Raw genomic sequence first — 24,191 nt, forward strand, 5'->3', positions numbered from 1 at the left:
ATCTCCTAGAATCAGGAACTTAAGACCTGGGAGAGAGAGACCTTATGGGTCAGTTAGCTGATCTCTTTTACGGGAAAGGGAATAATGATCCTCCTGAGTTCTTAGAACTATATCTTCTCCTTATAAATGTAGCTTACTACACAAATAGGCAAATCCCCAAACATCTTACAAAATACTAACAAGACAGGCATTAGAGCCAGGTGCTGTGGAGGCTATTTGGGCTCCCAGTGATTGTCTGCTAGCCCATCTCACAGATGCAAGACCTCTCAATATAGGCAGTACTAAAGAAAAACTTGTAGTGGATGTTAACTTGTTTGTTGCACTTACAGCATACTTTAGAGTTTGGAAATCATTTCAAATGATTAAGAGTTAAGTCAGAAATCCAGACCATGAACAAACTTAATGGCACTTTTGTTCTAGATTTTGCCCCTTATGAGTTAATGGTCACCTGTGCAGAGGGATTGCCCCAATGTGCTCTGGGAAACTTTCAGATAGATGTTTCACAGGGTCCAGTCAGAGACATGGACCTATTTCTTTCCTTTTTTAAAAATATATATTTTATTCCTCCCCAAATTGCGTGTTAAATGTTTTTAACATTTTTTTAAAGTTTTGATTCCAAATTCTATCCCTCCCTCTCTCCCTTCATCCCTTCCCTGAGATGGTAAGCAACCAGATATGTTATACATGTGCAATCATGTAAATCATGGCCTATTTCTCTTTAAGAACAGTGTTAGGACTGTACATTAGAAAAGTTAGCCGCAGGGTGACTTGATCTCTTTTTCTATTTCCTTTTCCCCTTGCTTCAGGCCCTTAATCAATTATAATGCTCAGAGATACCAAAATGTAGATCTGAGAGTGCAGAAAAGAGATAGAACCTTGTTTCCCCATCAGTCATTTTCTTGAAACTCCTGATAAGGGAAGAAATCTGAAATCTGGCAAAATATCTGGGAAGCACATTAGGGATGGGATTTTTCTATATAAAAGGGGAAAGTCGTGAAGCCATTCTGTGATGCTGCATTCTACCCCAGGATGATCTGCTGGTGCCGGCAGAGCTCTCACAACTGCAGCCCAGAGAGCTAGTGAGATCCACCTCAGCATGCTGACCTAACCATCTCCAATTGATGGCCGTCCTGAGTCCTTGGTCAGCTGTAGTGAATTATCAAATATATAAATAGATCTCTTATCTCGTTGATTTGGAAATTCTCTCAAACAATGCAGATTATAATCCATTCATGCCTGCCCACCCTGTGTGATACTTGTCCATGTCTCTCAAAAACTCGCTATCACAAGGGTTCTACCCTGTGTGCTAGAGGCCTTTCTCGATTTTTCCTAACTTGATAAGGATACCAATGGAACATTGTGACTAACAGTCATCCCTTGATGACAGTCCTGTCATCCCTTGCCCTCGCCACAAGACCATCCTGTCTTCTCTTTTCAGCATGAATTTCACTTCAATAAATCTCCTTATATAAGAAAATAGAAGTTTAAGTTCTGTGCATAGCCTTTTTTCTTTCTTTCTCAGGGTCCTTTGTTGCCAAAGAACACCATACCATCAGAGAAATGATGACATGACTTGCACTTGACTTTGTTTTGAGTGAAGGAGGGTCACCAGCCTCACATTTGGCACCCAAATCATTCATTTAAAACAGTATTTTATGATACACATAGGAAATAATATGGATGGGAGTGATTGAACACCTTTCCCTTCAAAATTTTTCCTAAGTCCTTAAATCACTAGGACAACTTAAGAAATAGCAAAAGAAAAAGGTGGCAAAAATCATTCCCAGTCAAGTTTTTAAAAGGAAAGAAAAAGAAAGAAAGAAAGGATCCTTCTGACTTGGCTAATGCATCAGCCATGATTCCTATGCATTTTGTATTGGCAAGTAATCCACAGAGATGTCTTTAGATTCACCATAACTCCTTTGGCCCAGGGCTGTAGCATTACGCAGTGCTACAGAAGTATGTTATTGTCCTGGGTGTGCTCCCTACAATGAACAATTCAATTCAACTCAAATAAATTAATAGAAGCAGAAATAGTGACTGTCAGAATCAAACTGGACCTTAGGGTCCATCTAATGTAATGTATACCTGAACAAGAATCTCCTTCTCAATATATGTAATCTGTGGTCATCTGGCCTCTGCTTGAATACCCACTATCAAAAGGGGAATCTGCTATACCCTAAGGTATAGTCCCTTTCATTTTTTTGGAGAGCTCACATTGTTTAGAAATTGTTTTTTTTTCTTTATGTCAAGCCTATACCTGTCTCTGCTCCCTTCTACCCTCTGCTCTCAGTTCTGTTTTCGAGGACCAAGCAAATCTTGGTCTCATCCACATAAGAGCCTTTCAAATTATTTAAAGGAAATTATCTCGGACCTTTGTGTGTGCCTTCTCTTCTAGTTCAATACCTCCAGTTTCCCCAGCTGAAGCTCACATGGCATCCCCTGAGGGGCCCTTCACCATCTCGGCTTCCTTCCCATGACTGCTCTCCAGCTTATCAATGTTTTTTCTAAAATATGACCCCTAGAATCAAACACTATACTTTCAGATGCAGTTTTATCAGGACAGAATAAAGGTGAACCATTGCCTCTTTTTCTTAGACCTGGATACAATGTCTCTCAAGGTGGCTTAAGATGTCATTAGCTTCTTTTTTGGCTGCTATATCTCCCTAATGACTCATACTCAACTTGATGCACTAATCTTCATCACCCCCAGCTTTTTCCAAGAAACTTCCATTTAGCCATACCTCTTCCATCTTGTACTTGTGAAACTGATTTTTTAAAATGGTTTTCAAAAAAACCATTAAAAGCTTTACATTTATCCTTGTTAAATTTTATCTAATTAGATTTGCTAAGTTCATTGATATACTTGCAGATACTAAATGTCATCCTTAGTGCTGGTCACTAGACAATCACTGGATCATAGATTCTGTGCTGGAAGAAGGAACCTTAGAGGCTGGTGAGTCCAAATTCCTCCTTTTACAGATGAGAAAACTGAGGCTTTGAGAGGTTAAATGGTTTGCCTATCATCATATAGCAAGTAAATATTAAACAGGATTTGAACCCACATCTTCCTGATTCCAAGTAAAACACCTTGCGTCACATGCAAAACTAATAAATGTAGAATTTTTTCTAATTCACAGATAAAAAATATTTAACAGCACAAGGTCAACCACACAAAGTTAGAATACTCTGGCAGATATCTCCTTCTCAGTTGATATTGAATCATTAAAGACTAGTCTTCAGATCCAGTTGTTCAACCAGTTTTGAATCTATCATGATGATATGAAAGACTTTGTCAAATACTTAGTTAAGAGCTAGAAGAAATAGCATTTCCCAAAATCTGGCATGACCAACTCTTGAGGAAATCATGCTGGGCTCTTTCTTGATCACTGCTTCCTTTTCTAGACATTCACTAACGTTCCTTTTAATAATTCATTTAAAAATTTTGTCAAAAATTGTAGTCAAGCTTAATGGCCTATACTCTGAAGACTCTTTTCTCTTTTTTTGTTTTTGAACATTAGAATATTTGCTCTTCTCTAGATGTGTGACAGTTCTGATCTCCCCAATCTTTCAAAGATCACTGACAGGCTCAGCAATCATAGCCACAACTTCTTTCATTTCCCTAGCCTAGAGTCTTTATCTCATCAAGGACAACTAGGTTCTCTCTCTCTATTTCCCTGCTTATATTGGATTTCAACTCCCTTTCCAGTCCAAAGAGCTTTTTATGTTGTAAAGGAAACAGAAGCAAAACAGCTGGGCAGCTTTGCCTTTCATCATTGGTTATTTTTGTCTCATGCACCCAAGCAACAGTCTTATTTATCCCTTCTTTGATTCTCCTTTTCCCCTAGTTTTAAGAATCTGTTTTGATCTAATTTACATTAAGCACCTAAAATGCATAGGTCCCAGTGCTTGGCACTGGAGACACAAAGATGGAAAATGACATGGTGTCTGCTCTCAAAGAGCTTACAATCTTGAATTATCAATGAACTACCTACCCATCTTGGAATGACTTAAAGATGTAAAAACGGGACTCATCACTAAAGCAACAGAGCCATAGAATCTGAGCATGTCATCAAGGGACACAGAGGGAGAGACCTCTTAGTCCCAATTAATAAGGGTGGGTTCTTACTAATGATATTTACTTCTGTCCTCTCTGCTTCACTCACCTGAGAATCCGATCAGAATTTGAGCTACTCTTGGAAGGATCGCCCGCCTGTGGCTGTTGCTTCTCATGAGATTTGGCTAATTTTTCAGCTGCAGCAATGGGACACCCAGACAAACTAAGGAAAAAAACACAAGGAGGAAAAAACTGAGCATAAGCAACAGGGAGACATCTCCCTTGGCTCAGGATTTGCACTGAATGTCTCTTGGTTTTATTGTTGCCATCTCACCCCCCCAAACATGAGCACTCACAGAGCTCCACAGGTGTGATGGGATGGGGCCACTGGAAAGGACAATGAAGAAACAGCTGGAAGAAATTCTAATCAGGGAAGGGCATCCTACCTGACCACTCTTCTAGTTCCTTCATTGGTTCATTGTCCTCCCACTCTCTAAGAGTGGGTGTCCCCAAAGGCTCTATCCTAGATTCCATTCTCTTCTGTTTTTGCACTCTTCATGGGTTATCTCATCCATTTTTATGGTCCAACTATCACCTCTGTTCGAAAGACTCACAAATTTATTTATCTAGCACTAATTTTCTCCAAGTTCACTCCTGAATTTCACTAGGTCTGATAAACATCTGAACCTAAATAACTTCCTGGCATCTCAAACTCAACACGTCTGCATAGGAATTCATCATCTTCCTCCCTGAATGTTCTCTCCTTCTTGTCTTCTCCTTTCCTATTGATGGCACCACCATCTACAGAAGAGAATTAAAGGAGTTGGAAGAGTTAGTTCTTTAAGTAAAATGGGGATAATTATACCTGAAGTTCCTACCTCAGAGAGTTATGAGGATCAGATTTACATGAAGCATTTAGTAAATCTTAATGTGCTACATGGTTGTCAGCTTTCATTGCTATTATGTGCCCCAAAGCAACAAAAAAAACATCAAATTATAGTCCTAGAGTTAGAAGGAACCTTAGAGGCTATCTTGTTCCTCTCCTTATTTTATTTCTTATTTTTTTTATTCTGCACTTAACAAGCACAAATAGAACAAGCATTTCCATATGCAATGTAGTTCAGAAAAAGAACATTGTACGGTGTGAATATCATATATAACTTGCTTTTCTTTTCAGATATGCAATAAATTCTTCATGTTTTAAAGCTGTTCTGTTTTCTGTGATTTTTTGTGGCCCTTTAGTTAGAAGTTGAGGAAACTGAGGCCCAGGAAGGTTAAATGACTTGCCAGGGGGTTAAGTAATAGGCATTAGAAGCAGGAGTTGATGTATCCACATAATTTTTGGGAACCATGGTCGTGTCATCTGACAATGTTCATGAGCATAAAAGTCATTTAACCTCCCTGGGTCTTAGGTTGCTTCCTTATCTGTAAAATGAGGGGATTGTATTGTATTTCTAAGGTCTCCTTTCAGCTCTAAATCTACGAAACTGATATATGAACCTAGGTTAGAAACTTTGGAGTTTCTTGGGGGACTTTTTCCTCTTTTCTCATTGACCATATCTGATGCTGCTCATCTGATAAGAGACCCTTCACATCGGGCTCCAATTCACCTTTCCGGAAGGCATATTGATTCTACTAACATGAACATCACTTGCATTCATTCCCTTTGGATCACCATCTCTAATGCAGACTTTTATACTAGCTTCCTAAGTGGTTTCCCTATATCTAATTTTTATCCTCCTCAATCCATGCTGTGAAAATGATCCTCGTAATGTACAGGCTGTTCTCCCATTAAAAAAAATCTTCTGTGACCCTTTGCTTTGTCATATATGCAACAAAGTATGAAATCTTTGACCTGGCATTTGAGACTTTCCACATTTGGTCCCAACCTACCTTTCTAGGTTTATTCCACATTAGTCCCTTTCATGCACTTTCCATTCCAGACAAACTACAGTGCTAGTTACTTCCCAAACAACATTCATCCTCCCTAGTCTCTGTGTACTCACAGACTATCATCACCTACCAAAGTCCATTTCTTATACCCAGGTTTGGCTCAGGTACTACCTTCGTCTTGAAGTCTGTCTCAGCCACCCTCTGGAAAGTATTCTTTTCTTCCTCCAATTTTCTTAGAACGTTTCATCAGAATCTCTTTTGAAATTTTATTGCGCTCTACCTTTAAGTATGATTATCTTTCTCAACATCATGTCCACCCTAGGGATAGGCCAAGGCTTCTGACTCCTTGAAGACAGAGACTATTTTTCATCTTTATATCCCCAGTGTTGAGCATAGTGCTTTGCACACAGTAGGTACTTATTTGTTGAATTGAATTTGTTGCTGAGACCCAAATCTTCAGTCTTCAACACTCTTTGGAGTAACTTCTCTCATCACCCTCTGAGAAAAGAGGAGTACTACAGGCTGCTACCGTCTGTCACACACAGTAGATGTTCTCAGAAAATACCAAGTCAGCAATGGAATTTCACTGTAATTAGAGTATTTGTCTCAAAAAAAAAGTGGAAAGAAAAAGGAAATCTCAGGTTGTGGGCCAACATTGCATTCTACGTAATTGTTTGCTCTCTTTGGGTATAGAGTTGGTTTGGGTTAGTGGTTCTACTTCCCAAGAGCCTTAAGAACTCTTTGAAAAAGAACATATCTTCATTTTTATTGTCTGGGTCTGACCTAAAACTGAGCCATGATGGCAAGTCTGGTAGCTTATTGGGTCTTAAAAGGAACTTTGAGATCATTTAATCCAACCCCTTCATTTAATTGAGGAGAAAACTGAGACCCGGAGTGGTTAAATGACTGCTTGTCATTCAACCATTTGTGGCAAAACCAAGAAATGAACCCAGACCCTCCGATTCCAAAGGCAGAGCTACACTATGTTGGCGACTTGTCACAGCCTATGTGCCCATGAGAGGGAGACGGGATCATAGAAGGTGGTCCTCTAAATCTATTTTCTAAAAGAGCTAGCCAGTGAGATTAGACAATCACCATCTGTTATAGTCCAATAAGGGAAAGGGCTCATTATTGACTCCACCAGGGCAGATTCTTTCCTGCCTTCCCTGCTGCTCATCTTCTATAAGGGCTCTGTGTGTGTGTGTGTGTGTGTGTGTGTGTGTGTGTGTGAGCATAACTTATTTTTACACAACATTAACCCTGGACTCACCAGTAGCCAGAAGGGAAGAAAGACATTGTGGCCTGACTGTCAAAAGATCTGAGACTTTGTTTGGTGTTGCCATGGCCACCCAGTATAACCTTTTCTTAAGACACCTAGCCCTGCAAAAGATCTTGGTTGGTCCACAAATTAAACAATAACTGTGGATTCTATGAAAGCTTCTGGATAATGGACGTTGGATAATGCGAAAAGAGAGAGAGAGCTATTTGCACTTATTAACATCAACAGAGAACAAAATAAAGTATTTTAATTTCCTAATTCTGGCTTGGAGGGGTTATAGCATAATTACAAGAAGTTTTAAATTTAACTTTATCTGGTTTATTAGACTGGAGGATTTCTCAGTAACACTACTAGACTTATAAGTATTCCATGAATGGCATGGCCATGTCTTAATTAACTAAACTCTATCTTGATCATCATCTAGCACAGGACTCTATACACAGTAGGTGCTTAATACATATTTATTACATGAATGAATGAATGAATGAATGCACAGCATAAGGTCTGACTGGTCCAGGTACATATCACTCATTGAGCATGATCATTGATAACACAAGGAATTAATGCACTTGGGTGAGAGTTATGGAGGTGTATTCAATCAATTTTAAAATATCTTCATCATGGGGGAAAGGCATGGAATAGATCATTGAAATCCACATATGACCCAAATTTCAACCTCTCTTTACTGGACTCCTCACAAAGAAAATAATTAGCTAACTGAGTTTTTCCCTTAGTTTCCCTGTTATACCTCAACTGAGAAGAAAAGGACACCTATTTGCTGTCTTGCAAATAGTTCTCCAGCCCCAAATTTCCACCTGTCTTCTGATATATTGGCCATCCCACATTACCTTTTTCTGTCTTGTTCTCCTTCTTGTATTTCCCTAGGCTCCCTCAGAATCATTGACAAGTAGGAAAGCCAGGCTTTTAGGGCATGGAAATAAAAAAAAAATTGCTGGGGTTTCCCAAAAGCCCCAGAGACTGACTCTTTCAGACTCTCGGCCAATAGACTATTGTTGCATTAGACACAGTTGTTAGCAAGTTGAGGTCCCCTGAGTTGGTTGGTGGCTCCACCCTCCTATCAGTTTCGTGACAAGTACCTTCTGTGTGTGTTCCGGTTGCTGTTTACGTGACCTTGCCCTGTACAGCCAGGAGTGGGGCATTTCAACACATTCTCATGCATGGCCAAGACTGTAGGAGAGACAGGGAGGGGGAGAAGCAAAGAGGTGAGGCAGAGTTGAAAAAAGAGACAGGTAATCAAATCATTCTACAAGCCACATTCTATGGCTTGAGCAAACAGAAACATTCCTTTAGAATTTGTCTATAGGAAAGTAAGAACTGTAGCCATTCATTCTTTTGTCAGAACTAGGATCTAGGTCAAGTATCAAGTGTGGGGAGAGGTGGTAGGTGTGTGTGTGTGTGTGTGTGTGTGTGTATGTGTATGTGTATGTGTGAGAGTGTGTGAGTGTGTGCAGAAGGTAAAGGGGATGAGTGGACCATCTCCTACTTTTGAATTCTGCCTTTCTATGACAGAGAAGAAAAAAATGCCATTATTGCTTTTAATCCTTCAGATGGGCTGTGGTTTCCATCTAATTGTAATCTGTCTCTTGCAGTGATAACCTTAAACAGGAAGGAAATAATTTGCTTTCCAAGACTTTCCTTTTGAATGTTTTGAATTCAAGCTGCTCTGAAGGTGACTGTTTTCATCTCCCCAGTACCTTGTCTCCCAAACCCAATTCCTGCAGTTCTGTGTTTATTATAAGCCTGCAACCTTTAGAATGACAGATAAGGCCAGTTCGGCCATTATCCTATTATCCCACACACCCAATGATGAGTGTTATTTATGCTCCAAGAGTATTCTATTTCAGGCCCAGGGAGAGATCAACCATAGCCTGTCTTCTACAGCATCGTCCATATGTACCCACTGACTATCTGCAAGCACATTTGACACGTTGTAATTGTAAGTTCAATGACTGATTATAATGAATGTTTTATGTAGGCAGTCCCTATGCCACTGGATCTGGAGCCTATGGCTAATTGGAGGAACTGGGCAAGTATCTGACAGCCCAAGGCACCATGAGACCTGGCCTGAAGTGAACTGCTGGCCCTGCTGAATGACAGCAATGCATTGAGAGTTATGAGGTTTGGACAAATGTCAATGTGAACATGACTTTGAAGGGTACTCACTCTCTGGAGGAATCCTGTCCTTGTGGGGGCAGCCAGACAGACTCCGATGATGAGGGTACAATCCTGTGACATGACCAGTTCCATCACAACCTGGAGTGGGGCATTTGATCTCACGCTTTTCAGCTCTTGAAGCATCTAGGAAGGAATGCAAGGGAGGAAGACTGGAGTTTCCTCTACTTAGGAGTCATGAACAGATGACCCCAGACAGAAGAATGAGAAAGGGAAGGTTATAACTCCTAACACCAATTTGCTTTTCAGAGAAGGAAGAGCTGAGGGATGAGGTCATGTAAGGTGGCACGAGGGATTTCCTGAGACTAGAATCATACTAGACTAGACTAGAATCATACTACCCAAATGTTCAATCAGAATGAAAAGATGATAATCTCAGTGTGACTTGGGAAAACCATTTCTTCTTAACACCAAGCATTTGGATAGAAATTGAAAATTTCAGTCATTGATCTAAATATTTCTAGCCAAAGGACTGGATACAATCACAGACCAGTAGAGCTGAGATCTTGGACATCAGTTAGTTTAACTCCTTTATTTGACAGATGGAGAAATTAAGGCCCCCAAAATGGGACTGACAGATTCAAAGTCACTCAACCAGTAAGTTACAGAACTAAGATTAGAATTTAGGTCTCCTGAGTGTGTCCAGGGTACTTGGTATCTTTTAGACAAAAGTATCTGAATAGTTGGGACAGCTAGGTGGTACAGTGGATAGAATGCTAGGCCTGAAGTTTGGAAAACTCATCTTCCTGAGTTCAAATCTGGCCTCAAATGCTTAATAGCTTCCTGACCCTGGTCAAGTCACTTAACTGTTTGCCTCAGTTTCCTCATCTGTAAAATGAGCTGGAGAAGGAAATGGCAAAGCACTCCAGTATCTTTACCAAGAAAATTCTAAATGGGGTCATGAAGAGTCAACATCAATCTGGACCTTGATTGAATTTTCTTTTTAATCTTTTTGGTCAGCTTGGTGTAGAAATGACTTTAAGTTTCAGCATGGAGTTACTAAACTTACTGTTTTAAAAATACAATAACCATTGAAGGTTAATCTGAAATGTGAAAGATCACAAAGGAAGACTCAAAACAGTTCAGAAATAGGTCCTCAGCAAAATAGGGGAAAACAGGTAAACTTGGTTAAAAAAATTTCCCAATAGAAATCCATCTGATCTGGGATGGCACTGGGGTAGACAAGTCTGCCTGAGAACTAGATCAACTCCCTCTATTAACAGATAAGTCAATAGGGGGGGAACATAATAGCTAAACTGGTAGATATTTAGCATGGTTCTGTAAGGAAGAATGTTGGTCTAGTGTCAGAAGATGTGGGTTCAAATCCTGGTTTTGTCACTTTCTACATGTATGACTTCAGGCATATATCTTTATATTTGAGGCCTCAATTTTCTCATCTGCAAAATAAAGAGTAGGAGTAGATCCTCTAGTTCCTTTCCAGTTCATCTATGAATCTATGAGACAAACTATGGAAGCCATATATTTCATGGAAGGAAAATAGAAGTTAATTATCTGAGGTCACAGAGACCTGGAAAAATAAAGTTTGGCTGATCTCCTAAGCTAGATGGCCTCTAGACTCTTCTAATTGATGACTTAGGGCCAGAATCAGTTTCCTAAAGATACCTTCAGCCCTATATCCACAGCATTTCTTTAGATTATGAAATGATTTTTTTCACAGCTAAACTGAGATCCATGAAAAAGAATCTTTCCTTTCCCTCAGTCTGTGCCTTGTAAATACTTGGAGTACTCTCATCCCATTCCTCCACCCCCCAGATGAAAGATCAGTCCAGGGAAGTACTAAGCACAAACTCTCCTCAGTGGAGGTCTTCAAACAAAGACTAGATCATCACTTGTTAGGGATGCCCTTAAGAAATAGTCTTGTTCAAGTATGGCTTGGACTAGATAATGTCTGAGGTACCTTCCAAATTCTCTGAGTCTGGGGAAACTTTTAAAATTATTTATGTCAGTCATTTGGATAGAATCTGTAAAAGAATAAAATTAATTATCCAAACCTTTTTTTAAGTGACTGGATAACATTTCAAAACACTAGAGGCATTTGGGAGAAAGTGTAGGCCCTCGAGTGAGAATATACCAAATTTCCTTAGTTAACTGCTAACATTTGGTTTACAGAGCACTTGACATTGTTTTCTCATTCAATCCTTGAAGAGTCTATCTCTGCCTAGCCCTCAACCTTCTTCCCATCAACTCATATCTGCCGAATCTGTAATAGTTTTCATCACCAACTGATTGCATGTCAGCCTTGACCTCTCCTTGAGGATAGAACCAAGCTGCATTTATCCTTCAGTTCAGCAGCAGCTTTATTTTTGACTGGATTCTTAGTGGATCTTCCTGCCCTTCCACCTTTCTGGCATCACTATGGACTGCTACACACCCAATATCAGAGGAAAAGAGGACACCCAAGAAATTCCATCTTTAAGGAAGCTTAGATTCCATTTCATAGGGCAAGCTATGTGTGGGTAGTAACATTCACATTCTTTTACATTTAAAATTCTGCTTGTCGGAAAGGCAGGGGTCTGGCTTAAGAGGAGGGAAACAGAGTTGGCCTGGATTGGGCTGGCACCTCACTAAACTAGAAATTGTCCTCCCCTAGGGCAGGGTAAATAGAGTCTGTAAAAGCTGTGCTGGGCAGGGAGCTGGGACAGGACCCATATAGGAAACAGCCATGGAGAGCAAAGAACAAGGGTGAGGAGAAGGGGCTAGGCCAACCTTGTGGAGTGGGGATGAGGACAGGGAAAGTGGAGGGAGCGGGAATCCAGGGGCAGCCGCCGTCCCTGGGGCCAAGGTGCCCTGAGAAACCGTTCTGGAGATGACTGAAACGGGGAGGATAGGAAGTGAGGGCGGGCAGGAGGTGCACCCAGCACATAGCAGGGGCTTAATGAATATCTGCGGATTGATTGATTCATGTGGGGGAGGGGCTGCTTTGTTGGGGCCTGGATCAAGGCCGGCTGACCAGAAGAGGCAGCCTCCAGGGGGGTGCCTGATGCGGGAGGGACCCCGTGGGGCAGGACCGGGCTTACCTTTGCTGTAGTAACTTTTCCGGATTGTGTCCAGTGGCCGGTTTTGCTTCCCGTCGGCTGGGAGCGGTTTTCCTGCTTCTGCGGGCATCCTGCCGGGTTCCCGGACCCCCCTCACTTGCTCCGCCTTTAGCGCGATGGCCTGCTCCAGGAGGCCCAGGTTCCCCCGGGTCATCATGTCGTACATGTCGGACTCGTCGGTCACCGCGGACTTCTGAGAGTGAGCGTCGTCGTCCTTGTCGCCGTCGGAGCGCACTTCGACGATGACCGAGTATTCAGGCTGAGGGCTGAGTTGGCTGGGGCAGTGAGGCTTTGGGGGATCCTGGGAGGCATGGGGGATTTCTTCGCAGACCACTCCAGGGGGTTTCTCTTCCTCCTCCTCGTCCTCTTCCTCTTCTTCTTCCTCCTCCTCCTCGTCCTCATCCTCATCATCCTCGTCCTCTTCCTCATCGTCTTCTTCCTCTTCGGTGGTCTGGGCTTTGCGGGAGTCCTGACTGGCCAGGCCTTCTCGGGGCTCCAGACACAGCTCACCTCCTCTCTCGCCTGTGACCTCAATGACCTCCTCAGCATCTTCTGTCTGGATGAAGATTTCCTTGTCTCCCTCTTCTCCGGATACCCCCTCCCCGGTTCCCTCCTGAACCAGGTGGAGGATGTTGGCTCCGGGCTTTGTAGTTTGCCCTTGGCTCTCAGGCAGCTGGCCCTCAATAGCCAGGGTTTCTTCTGCAATTTGGCCCAAATTTAAGAGAGAAGTGGCTATGATTTCCTGATAGCTGCTGTAATTGGCCTTGGAAGGACCGGTTGGACCGCTGGACGCATTGGGTCTGTAGTGGGACTTGGTAGGGCTCCTCCCTGCACAAAGAATAGACTGTAGATATGAATATTTCCCCTTCCTTCCCAGGCATACATGGGACTTGATCTGATAGTAGCAAAAGTACCACAGACAGATGGTCAGCACGCTACTCTTCTTGTTTTAATTTGCATTTATTTGTTGCTTACACTTGCATTATCTTCCCCTGAATTCCACACACCCCTGTCCTATTTATAGAAAAGAGAGGCAGTTTGTGTTAAGGGCTTCTAAATTAGGAAGATCTGGGTTCAAGTCTTGCCTCTGGGGTCCCTGGCAACTCTAAGTAAAATTACAGATCAAAGAGAAGGCTTTGCTAAAATAAAATATAAATAAAAATACAATATGTATATAAAATTGTTAAAAAAATAAAGTAAAATTCCTCACCAGGAGCTCCCTAGCCCAATCAAATCACAAGTTGAGTAACAGAAATTTTTTTAAAAAATTTAAAAATATGACTAGAACAGGAGGTGGGTGGGACATATTGTGAGAATGAAAGACAGAAGACAAAGAGTCCAAGCATTATACTGGTAAAGAAGGTTCTGTAGCACTGAATGGACCCTCTGGAGGATTTATGAAAGACCTGAACAAATATGCACAGGAGATACTTTGTACGACTGGGATCTATACTAGTGGTGAGGGTATTCCTACTGATAAAATCTCAACTCCATTAAAGTACTCAAGTTAATAGTATTTATCTTTGTAACGGTTTCCAGCACAGGACCTCTGAACATATTAAACATGGTGTTTAATGCACATTTCTTGAATGTTGAATGAGTAAATGATAATTATGCAAACTAACAGAAAAGCCTGCAGAGTTTTCAGGAACACCCAGGCCCCTAAATGCCATTTCATTATAAAATTTCTGCTGCACTCCTCCCCTAACACCTTTCAATATCATTCTCTTCTTCCCTTTAACCTTCCAAATTTTCTCCATCAGCAAAGATATTTCTTATTCCTGCACCCTTGACTCAGAGACCAAGGAAAAATTTTTACTAAGAGAATACAGGAAAACCTCTTTTATCTAATTTCCTTTAAGTCCAAGCTCATTTCTTTTAGGTCTGGGCTCATATAAGCCCATGTTAAAAAATGAAACCAGCATTGCCATGTTAGAATAATTCTTTCTCATAATAAGTTATTAAAAATGTGCTTTACCCTGTCATGGCTAAATCAAATGTTTGTAAATTGACTCATTTTAGATGCATTAGGGAAGTACATTTTCAGAAAAAAAAAAAAGACTTGCAGTGAATCCTTTGCTGGTTAAGTTACCTCTGTAATTTATGTTTAGTAATTCGGCGTTTTCCACATCATTTTTTTCTTAATGCTGAGCTCAGGCCAATAGGGTATTTACAAGGGGGAGGCTCAGGCAACCCTGAAAGGCACACACCACTGCAGGTGTCTGTCCCACATCAATTACTTGGCTCTTTCTGGGGGAGACTCCCAGCATTCCTGAGGACAAGAAACCTCTTGTTTTCAGAGGGGCTGTGTGTGCTCTTGATTTGGGGAGACTGAGCCAAACTAGTGTCCATCCTCCCTCAAACATGGGACTCCCTTGACATCCTCTCCCTGCACCGTTCCACTCCCCCACTCCCCTCCCCAGCCCAAACCAGGACTCACAGGGACTCTAATTCTTCTGCAGCTACACTAAATGCCCTTTGTTCAAAATGTGAAAAAGCAAACTTTCTAATCAGAGTTGACAAAGCACCTTCAGCTGGCTCCGGGCTATGAATCTCCTCCTGTTCTATGGGTTCAGGCTCTTCCTCTTCCAAAGTTCCTTCCGATTCATCAGAGACAGAATCCTCCTTCACCTCTGTCTCCTCACTGCCATCACTATCTACATTGTAGCCTTCATCAAGAGCCAGCTTCAGAGGATGAGATTTCCTCTTGGACACCAGGTGCTCCGCCTCCGTGTCTTGAAGCTTTCTTTTCTTCGCTAGAGGACAGCTTTGTAAACTGGAAGGAAGAGAGGACTCAGTTCAGCACGAGGCACAAGGAAGTCTACAGATAGACGGGACCTAGGGAGGTCAGCACATCCATTTTCCTGCCCAGGTTATAACAGCCAATTCATGCAGATGAGAATTTGTTTTGTTTCTAATACCTCCAAGGTTAAGGGAAGAGGACTGATTGTATGATCCCCTACAACCACTGTTTCTAGAGTTTAAACATTCTCACAATCAGAACAACCCTTTCCTGAATCTGACCCCTAATTATCTTATGACATTACAAAACCATTTTCTTATTCTATCCTCAGGTTAGGTTAGGATGATTGTCAGGAATACCAGTTAAGACAAACTTCTCTCTTTTTTTCCTTCCTATTTCCCTTTCCTTCTCTTCTCTCCTCTAGCTGTTCAACACTGAGCAAGTCACTTAACCTCTGTCTGCCTCAGTTTCCTCATCCATAAAATGGGGATAATAATGTTCCCTACTTTTTTAGGGTTGCTGTAAGGATAATATTTGTAAAGTATTTTGTAAATCTATAAGTGCTGTAAAAATGCTAGTTAATATGTTGTGTCCAGTGCTTGTACTCTCCTTAACTTTGTGACTTTAATGATAAACCTTACAAAAATGACGATTAGAATATAATCTCTTTGAAGGCAACAGTTTTTATATTTATCTTATTCCTAGTACTTTCAAGACATAGTACCTGGCACTTATTAGTTACGTAATAAATGCTTGTTGAATAAAGAATGAATAAATAAATGAATGATGTAATAATCATCTCAAAAATCATCACAAAATGAGCCTCATTCTAAGTTGTGAAGAAAAATTAAACCCAGTCTATGCTTCTCAAAAGTACAGAAAATGGGAGAGGTCCCATGGTACTGCAGTAGGGTTAATGTTGCAAAAAGGCAGATGTTCTCCCCAAAATATAATATTACTGATAATTGACATTTGTGAGGGAATTTAAGGTTTGTAAAGCTGCACGTGAACCCACTTGAACCTCCGAACAGCCCTGTCAGGTAAGGTCTCCATATATGACTGCCACCCTGTTACACATACACATTAGGAAACTGAGGCTCAGGGAATTTAAGTGACTTGCCCATTTATCACATAGCCAGTGTCAGAAGTAGGACATGAACATGGGATCCTCCTGATTCTAAGAGCAGGCCACCTTCCACCAGGCGATACGGTCTCCCCAATGGAAACCAAAGTTGAGTCTTTCAAACTACAGGCTAATGAATCTAGTGATGACACCTGGCAAAATTCTAGAATAGTGATTAATTGGTTCTTTACGGGCCCTTAGGAAAAGGCGATCACTATGCACCAGTATGAATTTGTTAAGACACAGTTATACCATATTCACTCCCTTTCTCTTTTGGTAGGGTCACTAGAATGTCATTGACATAATGTACTTGAATTCCAGAAAGGCATTTGATACAGTCTCTCATACAATATCCTCATGGTCAAGATGGAGAGTTGTGGACTGGATGATGATAAAGTTAGGAAGAGCTGGACCTAGTTAAGTGACTGCATCCAGAGAGTTGTATTTAATAGACTAATGCCAATCTAGAGGGGGCATCTCTAGTAGAATGTTTTAAGTGATCTGTCACTGGCCCTATTCTGCTATAAATTTTTATGAGTGATTTGGATAATGGTATAGATGATAGTCATTATATTTGAGGATTACATGAAACTAAGAGAAACAGATACTGCATGACAGGATCCAGAAAGATCTCAACAGGCTAGAACAAAGGGCTGAGGCTAATAAGGTAAAATCAAATAGGGATAAATATTCAGTCTTGTTCCTGGATTAAAAAAAAATCAATTGTCCAAGTACAGGAGAGAAAAGATATAGCTTGGAAAAGTTAATGTGAAGAAGACCTGGAGATTTTAGTAGCCTAAAAGTGCAATGTGAGTTAATAATGTTATTTAGTATTTTTTAAGCCACTGCAATCCTGGGCATCATTAACGGAAGCATAGCGTTCAGAAAAAGAGAAGTTGTAATCCTATAAACTCTGACCTAGTCAGACTGAGTGCTGCTACAGTGGGAGCAGGGAAAGCAACTGAGGCTTTCCCCAGGTGCTAACAATAAGAGGGGGTCCTATGTCCAGGAGATGTGAAGTTTTTCCCTTGGTGCCCATGCCTTGTGCATTGTGGTTCTCTACTATCTCTTGTTCCTTTTGGTGTTGGGAGAGGGGGAGGAGAGGTAGGCATCTGGAGAGGGCAAAAGAGGTTGAAAGTCAGTGAAGAAAGGTGGTAGAATGGGCTCTTCCTGTGCAGTTGCTCCCAGCAGACAATAGGCAGGGATGCAATGCTCTAAGGACCGAATTCTTTCTGGGCAGTGCTTGTCCCACTGACCTGCTAGTGCTTGGGAGTTCCCAGGATTGTGAAGTACATTGTCTCCTTGGACAATAGCATTGGTCAAAAGAAAACTGGATCTTTTCACCACAGTTCCCTGGGGCTCCCCTTAGGCCCCTCTCTTTCCAGAAGAAATGAGATCCATAGAAACATAACCTTCCTCAGGAGCAGTCCAAGATCTATTCCTGGAGGAAGCAGATGATTAACTATCCTCCTCAGAGGGCAGCTCCTGGCCTATGGAAGCATCTCATCTTCTCTGGAACAGCCTGGTCTCTGTTTGTGGAAGGTCAGGAATCTGAGGGCCCTGTCCTCGCCTCATGGCAGGTGGGTGGAAGGTATACTGGAGATGGGGATCCTGGGGATCCCATGGTGGATGGGTGGAGGGTATACTGGGGATGGGAGTTATTCCTCTGTCAAATCACATGGCATTATTGCCTCTAGTGCTGGGTGTGTCACATTTTAAGAAAGACATTGGCAAGCCAGAGCACAAAACTTGAAGGAACTCTGTGTCATTCTCTCCAGGGCAGTGTTGTGGAAAGAGCCCTGGATTGGCAGACTTGGGTTTGAATCCTGGGCCCTGGCTCTTGTTAGCTGAGTGACCTTCCCCATCTATAAAATGAAGACCAGATGATCTCTAAGGTTCTTTCCTTCCTGCTCAAAATCCTATGATTTTTATAACATCATGGCTCTAGCCTTCTATGGCCTATTTAAATTTGTGCATCATTGATCAGTCACAGATACCAGGAACTACAAAGCTCTCTGTGCCACTCCTAGTGCAGATATTGTTGAGGGCTGGATTTTTTTAAAGCCATTGAATGCATCTTGAAGCAAGCAGATCAAGGGACATATTTTAATTGCCTAAAACAACTTAGTTAATTCTCAAACCCAATTACAGATGTATCTCCTTCCTGACCCAACAGGGAAGAAAAGGCACACCTAGATGAGAACCATCTGGCCTTTTCCCTCCTCTGCAAATCTTTCACTTCCCAGTAAAGGTGTCTTACCTTCTGTGCCTGGAATACTTCCCACGGATGTGCCCTGAACCATTGCATCCTGGGGTGGGGCAGCTTGAGGAGGAAACAAACAACAGTATAAACTTGGGGGTGACTTTGAGGCTTGGTTTTAATTAGAATGAAGAAGAACCTGCATTTCAGGAACAACCCCCCACCCTCCAAAAGTCTATATGGTGGAAAATAATTTTATTTAAATCGTTCTCATCCCTTTGCATTCCAACTAGGAAAGAAGGGTAGAACGGCTGCTTGCAGTATGCTAAAAATTAATGAAATGACTCACCCCATTTAATTAAATGAATGGTTCATTATAGTTTTATGAGTATGTTTAATTAAAGATCTGTATGTGTAAGACCAAGTCTTTTAAAACCCGGCAACTACTGTATCTTGCTTCCCTTCCCCACGGATACATATTTACGGTTGCAGAAATAGACACGGCCACTTCTTTTTAAATTGTTCATCACATAGAATTTTGCAGTGGTTTGTGAGCCACATTTAAGATGCAGTGAATAGCAGTCACCCCCTTTTGATGTCTGTACCTCCTGCGAATATCTGCATTTTGCAGAGAGGCCTCCCTAAGGCACAAAGGCTGGTGAAGTTTTCTACCATAGTCACCCAGGATTCTGAAGATGTCATTCATCTGTAAAATGAGGGGTTTGAACTGTATGGCTTCTGAGTTTCTTTCCACTTTAATCAATGATCCTATGAAATCGAGGGTAAAGACAACTTACCCCACTCCGGAATTTCTGCCCTATATTTCTGAGCTTCTCATTGGAAACTATTGAGTACTGAATGTAAAAGCTCACTCAGGCGACTCAATCTAAGCTAAGACAGACCTAAAGAACTGAGTTTGTAAGTTTCAGGGATTGCCTCAGATGAGGTATGGCATTGATAACTAGTAGACTCACAGATGCAGACGGAGTACTGTCTATTTACACTGAATGTGCAAACCAGAAAATGACCAGTGGAAGAAAAAGTGGGGATTGTGACTTGAGACTGAACAGAAAAGTGGTTGCTTTGAGCTAAGCCAGGGAAGCAAAGCTAACAAATGCCTCTTCTTTTAAGTTCTTTATATCACTTCCTGGTTTCCAGGACCAGATGGAAGATGCACTTGGGACAGCAGTGACTGGAGGCTTGGTTTCTCTATACATTTGGCTTCCTGCAGCTGGGGCTGGGGGCTAAAGACTGTATTCTGGCCATTAGTTGCCTGGCCTTCTGCCTCCTACAGTTGTTAACTGAGTAGGGGGAGAAAGTCTAGTTAGGGGTGGAGTGGTCTCCAAACCTTTGAGTGGATTCAGCTCTTAGCCGCACCTGAGGACCTAAGGGTCACATGTGACCTCAAGGTCACAGGTTCTTCACCCCTGTCTAGACTGAGAATCTAATGTTTGTATTTATTAATGTAATCTATCCTCCTCCAACTCCCATCAAAGGGCAAACTGTGATTGAATCACTGTAGAGAGTTCTTCACCTTCTTTCTCACCGAAAATGTTTTAACCTGGAGAAATTCTTCTTGTCTTGACATGATGCTTCTTCCCTTAGGTGTTGACTACATGGGCAAGAAGCTAATCCCTAGCAGCCTCTCTCGATTAAGGCTTCCAAGAGTTGTCAGAGAGTTCCGGGAAATCCGTTGGAAAGGATGCAGCCCAAACATTAGTATCTCAGGTTGTCTTAGGGCCAGCAAAACTTAATTCAAGAAGCTTGGACCTCACATAGTCTGAGGCAGTCTAAACACTCACTTTTTCATGTGAAGCATTTAGGTTTTGTATGTTCTAGAGCAGGGGTGGGGAACGTGCGACTTCAAGGCCATATGTGGCTTGGGTGTGGCCTTTCGACTGAGTCTAAGTTTTACAGAAAAAAATCGTTTTATTAAGGGGATTGGTTTTGTGAAATTTAGATTCAGTCAAAGGGCTGCCCTTGAGCACCTAGAGGGCCATATGTGGCCTTGAGGCCACAGGTTCCCTGCCCCTGTTTTGGGGTTTAGGAAGGAAGCAAGCATTTACTAATCATCAGTGCCAGGTGCTGTGCTAAGCATTTTTTAAATGCTTGAGCTGGAAACAGTGTTACCAGGACATCAGTGAAATATACTCTACCTTAGAACTTAGCAATAAGAGCCAAGAATCTGGTATTTAAAGTTAAAAGTACACCTTGAGGAAATGAAGTAAAATATAATTTGAAGCTAAAGTCTAACAGCCTTATAAAGAAGAGGACTGTAATTGAGCATCTTGTGAGTGGAGTGCATCTTAAATGTTCATATGTAAATATTATGTATCTATCTAATAGGTTTCTACTGTAGTCATCGGCTTCCTTCATAATTTGTAGTCCTAAAGACTTTTTTTTTTTAAAAAGGTCATCTTTAAACCACACACACACACACACAAACACACAATTTGATCCTCACAACAACTCTAGTAGGTAGATGCTGTTATAATGCCCAATTTACAGTTCGGAAAACTGAGGCAGACAGAGGTGAAGTGACATGCCTAGGGTCACATAGCTAATAAGTATCTGAGGCTGGATTTGAACTCAGGTCTTTCTCACTCCAGAACCAGAACTCTAGACACTGCACTGCCTAGTATTATACAATTATTACTACTTTTTAACCTGAACGTGCTGTGATTTTCTTAGTACTGGGAATTCCTAATAAGGAAACTTTTTCTGCAAATATGGGTTGTCCCTTTCACAGTAATTTATAATCTTGAAGAGTTGCCTAGAATACTTTATGGTGAAGTAACTTGCCTAGAGTCACAAAACCAGAATGTATTAGAGATGGAGACTTGAACCCAGACTTTCCTTACTTGTGAGTTACCCCTATATCCTCTATATCAAATATAAAGGGCATCACTAAACCATACATAAGGATCACTGCAGGTTGCATTTTGACTTAGATAACTACATATTAACATTATCTATGTTATATTGTATTTTATTTATTTTGCTAAATATTTTCCAGTTACATTTTAGTTTGATTTGGGCTGCATTGGGAGAATTGGCAGTGAATTTGACACCTCTATCCTATACCATGCCATCCCAATTCCACTGCAGCTGCTAGCTAATACTTACATAACACTTTCGAGTTTACAAAGAACATGCCTCACAGATGTGGCTAAGCTCTGCTCTCAAAGCTTGAGTGTCCAATAGCACCAATGGAATTAAATAACAATAATTGACCTTGATATGATGATTTAAAGCTTGCAAAACCCTTTATAACACATTGTTTCTATTGTCAGTAACTGATATTCATTTATGCTTTCTTTAAAGTTTTTTGCTGTTCAGTCATTTTCAGTGATGTCTGACTCTTTGGGGTTTTCTTGGCAAAGATACTGGAGTGGTTTGCCATTTCTTTCTCCAGATCATTTTACTGATGAAGAAACTAAGACAAACAGAGTTAAGTGAGTTGCCCAGGGTCACACAGCTACTAAATGTCTGAGGCCAGATTTGAACTCAGGAAGATGAGTCTTCCCGATTTCAGGCCCACCACCCTAAGCACTGCAAAGCACTTCTACCCATTTTCTCAAGCAAGTCTTATAACAATGCTGAAAGGTCTTGCTTGAGGTTCAGAGGTCAAGCAACTTGCTCAAGATCACACAGCTACAAAGTGTCAGAGGAAGAATATGAACCCAGGTCTTCTTGATTTCAAGTTCAGGATTATACGAGGATTGTCTGCCTTTAAGGACAAGATTATCTTTACCTATCTTGTCAGAAGACACTGAGTCAAACCTACTCATTTCTTTCTGGAAGGTCTTTGTATGAGGAATGCTCTGCTGGGCAGCTCCCAGTTCTCCCAAGGTCCTCCAGAGGTAGCAAGTCTCTTCTTTTTAATGTGTATAAGTGGAAAAGAGCACTTCCCCCTCTTGCCCTTCCTTAGCCCTTTGTGCAAATAATCTTAAAGCCCATTTCATTTTAATTGGCTGCAGGCATGACTGAAAGAGATTGCTGTGTTAAACTGCTCCAGACACACTTTCTCTGACAGTATCACAGAAAAGTGGGGCAGTGTTTGTGGTAGCAAAGGCATGGGAATAAAAATGGGGTGTTTATTTGGGGAGAACAAGGGGTGCTGTGATGAGCCCCCTTACCAGCCTTGGTGGTCTTCTTTCACATCCTTCCACAGTGACACTCCCCCCACCTGTCCCCCAAGAAACTCTTCTATGAGATGGCAATAACACCTAACGTAAGTTGTTCGTTTTCATTTTGGCAACAGCTTCACCATGTGGCATTTCTGATTTTTTTCATCTAGAACAGAAGGAAGGATTCTTAATCAAGTTCCCTCTGTCCCATTCCCCTCCCCCCCCCAACCAGTCTTTGCTCTAAACGATATGCTACAAATGGCTCCCTTTCTTTCATTCTCTCAAGAACTAGCTTTGAGACTTCTTACAAAAAGCTTCTTGTTCTAATGCAGGCGATGCCGAGGTTCCAATTAGTCAATTAATCGTCCAGTTAATCAGGCAATTAGGTGACAGCTGCAAAGATGGCTTTGTGGAACACTGCATGCTGCCCCTGAAATATGTCACCTGCTTCAATTACCGATGTGTTCAGCCGTAAAACAGAGGCATCAGGAAGGTCCAGAGATTCCTAAAGCCAGCTTCAAAGAGCAATTACAGATAGAATATGGACAAGCCCAAAACTCAAGCAACTAAGCCAGTTTAAGATGGCACACTGAGACAAGGGGCGCTTTCTTAGAGGGGAAACTGGAAGCAGTTAGTTTGACCATCAGTGCAGGTCCCTCATGCTCCACAAGTCTAGCTTCTCTGAATGTTAAATGGAGTCATGACATGGCAAAGCATCATGGTCCTTTAAAGGATGGATTGTTAGACTGCCTGGGTTGTACTGGTAGCATATAAATACTGAACTTGAATCTATAAAATTGGGAAATAAACATGACCACAAGATATCAAGAGCTCCATTCTTAGAAAATAAGTCATTATAGACTCCAAAACTTTGTAGGCTGCATACAGTTTTACAAAATGCCATCTTCGCAGACAGGATCAAAAGTCCTTTCCTCTTAACCAGGTAGAAAACTGTCTCATAGCTGATCCCAGAACTGAGTCTCTGACTTGGAAAATGAGGCACCCACGTGTTTCCCTTCTCTCCTGTGTATGGGTGTCTAACTGAAGGCCAAATGTAATAGGATGTAGTCAGATAATTCTTCCAATAGAATTGTGGCATAAGGACTTCAACAGTAGACTTGGAGTCAGGAAGACTTGGAGCCCAATCTCAAATGAGGCACTTTCTTTCTGTGTGATCCTGAGCAAATCACCTAACCTCCTAAGACTCAGTTTCCTAATCTGTAAAAAACCGACTGTAGTACTTATCTCACAGGATTTGTTGGGAGGACCAGATAGGATAGTGTATACAAATTTGGCTTTAAGATACAATACAAATATCAGCTAGTGCTATTATTTGCTACAAAAAATTGCTTCCTTTTTCCATGAGAGAAAGCCAAGGACTGGAGACAGAAACCACTTCCCTGACTTCAACTCTCCACCTCCAATATTTAATGTTGGAGTCAAAGGAAGTTGTGGGGGAAACCACAAAATTAAAGTCCTAAAGAAGCAGTGAAGATGAGCAGAATCCTGCAAGCCAG

The 24,191-nt window shown here is 41.5% G+C and overlaps 1 protein-coding gene across 1 annotated transcript in view; it reads right to left on the reverse strand.

The window, feature by feature from the left end:
* The window catches only part of MYT1 (myelin transcription factor 1), a 197,244-nt gene that overhangs the window by 64,243 nt on the left and 108,810 nt on the right, over positions 1-24,191 (reverse strand). The window contains exons 5-9 of the mRNA XM_072633218.1: positions 15,007-15,254; positions 12,461-13,306; positions 9,414-9,548; positions 8,327-8,417; positions 4,167-4,280 (exon numbers count right to left, since the gene is read on the reverse strand). Coding sequence (XP_072489319.1) covers positions 4,167-4,280; positions 8,327-8,417; positions 9,414-9,548; positions 12,461-13,306; positions 15,007-15,254 — 1,434 coding nt within the window. The remainder of the gene's footprint in view (positions 1-4,166; positions 4,281-8,326; positions 8,418-9,413; positions 9,549-12,460; positions 13,307-15,006; positions 15,255-24,191) is intronic.

The sequence above is a fragment of the Notamacropus eugenii genome, chromosome 1 (genome assembly GCF_028372415.1).
Source record: "Notamacropus eugenii isolate mMacEug1 chromosome 1, mMacEug1.pri_v2, whole genome shotgun sequence".
NCBI lineage: Eukaryota > Metazoa > Chordata > Mammalia > Diprotodontia > Macropodidae > Notamacropus > Notamacropus eugenii.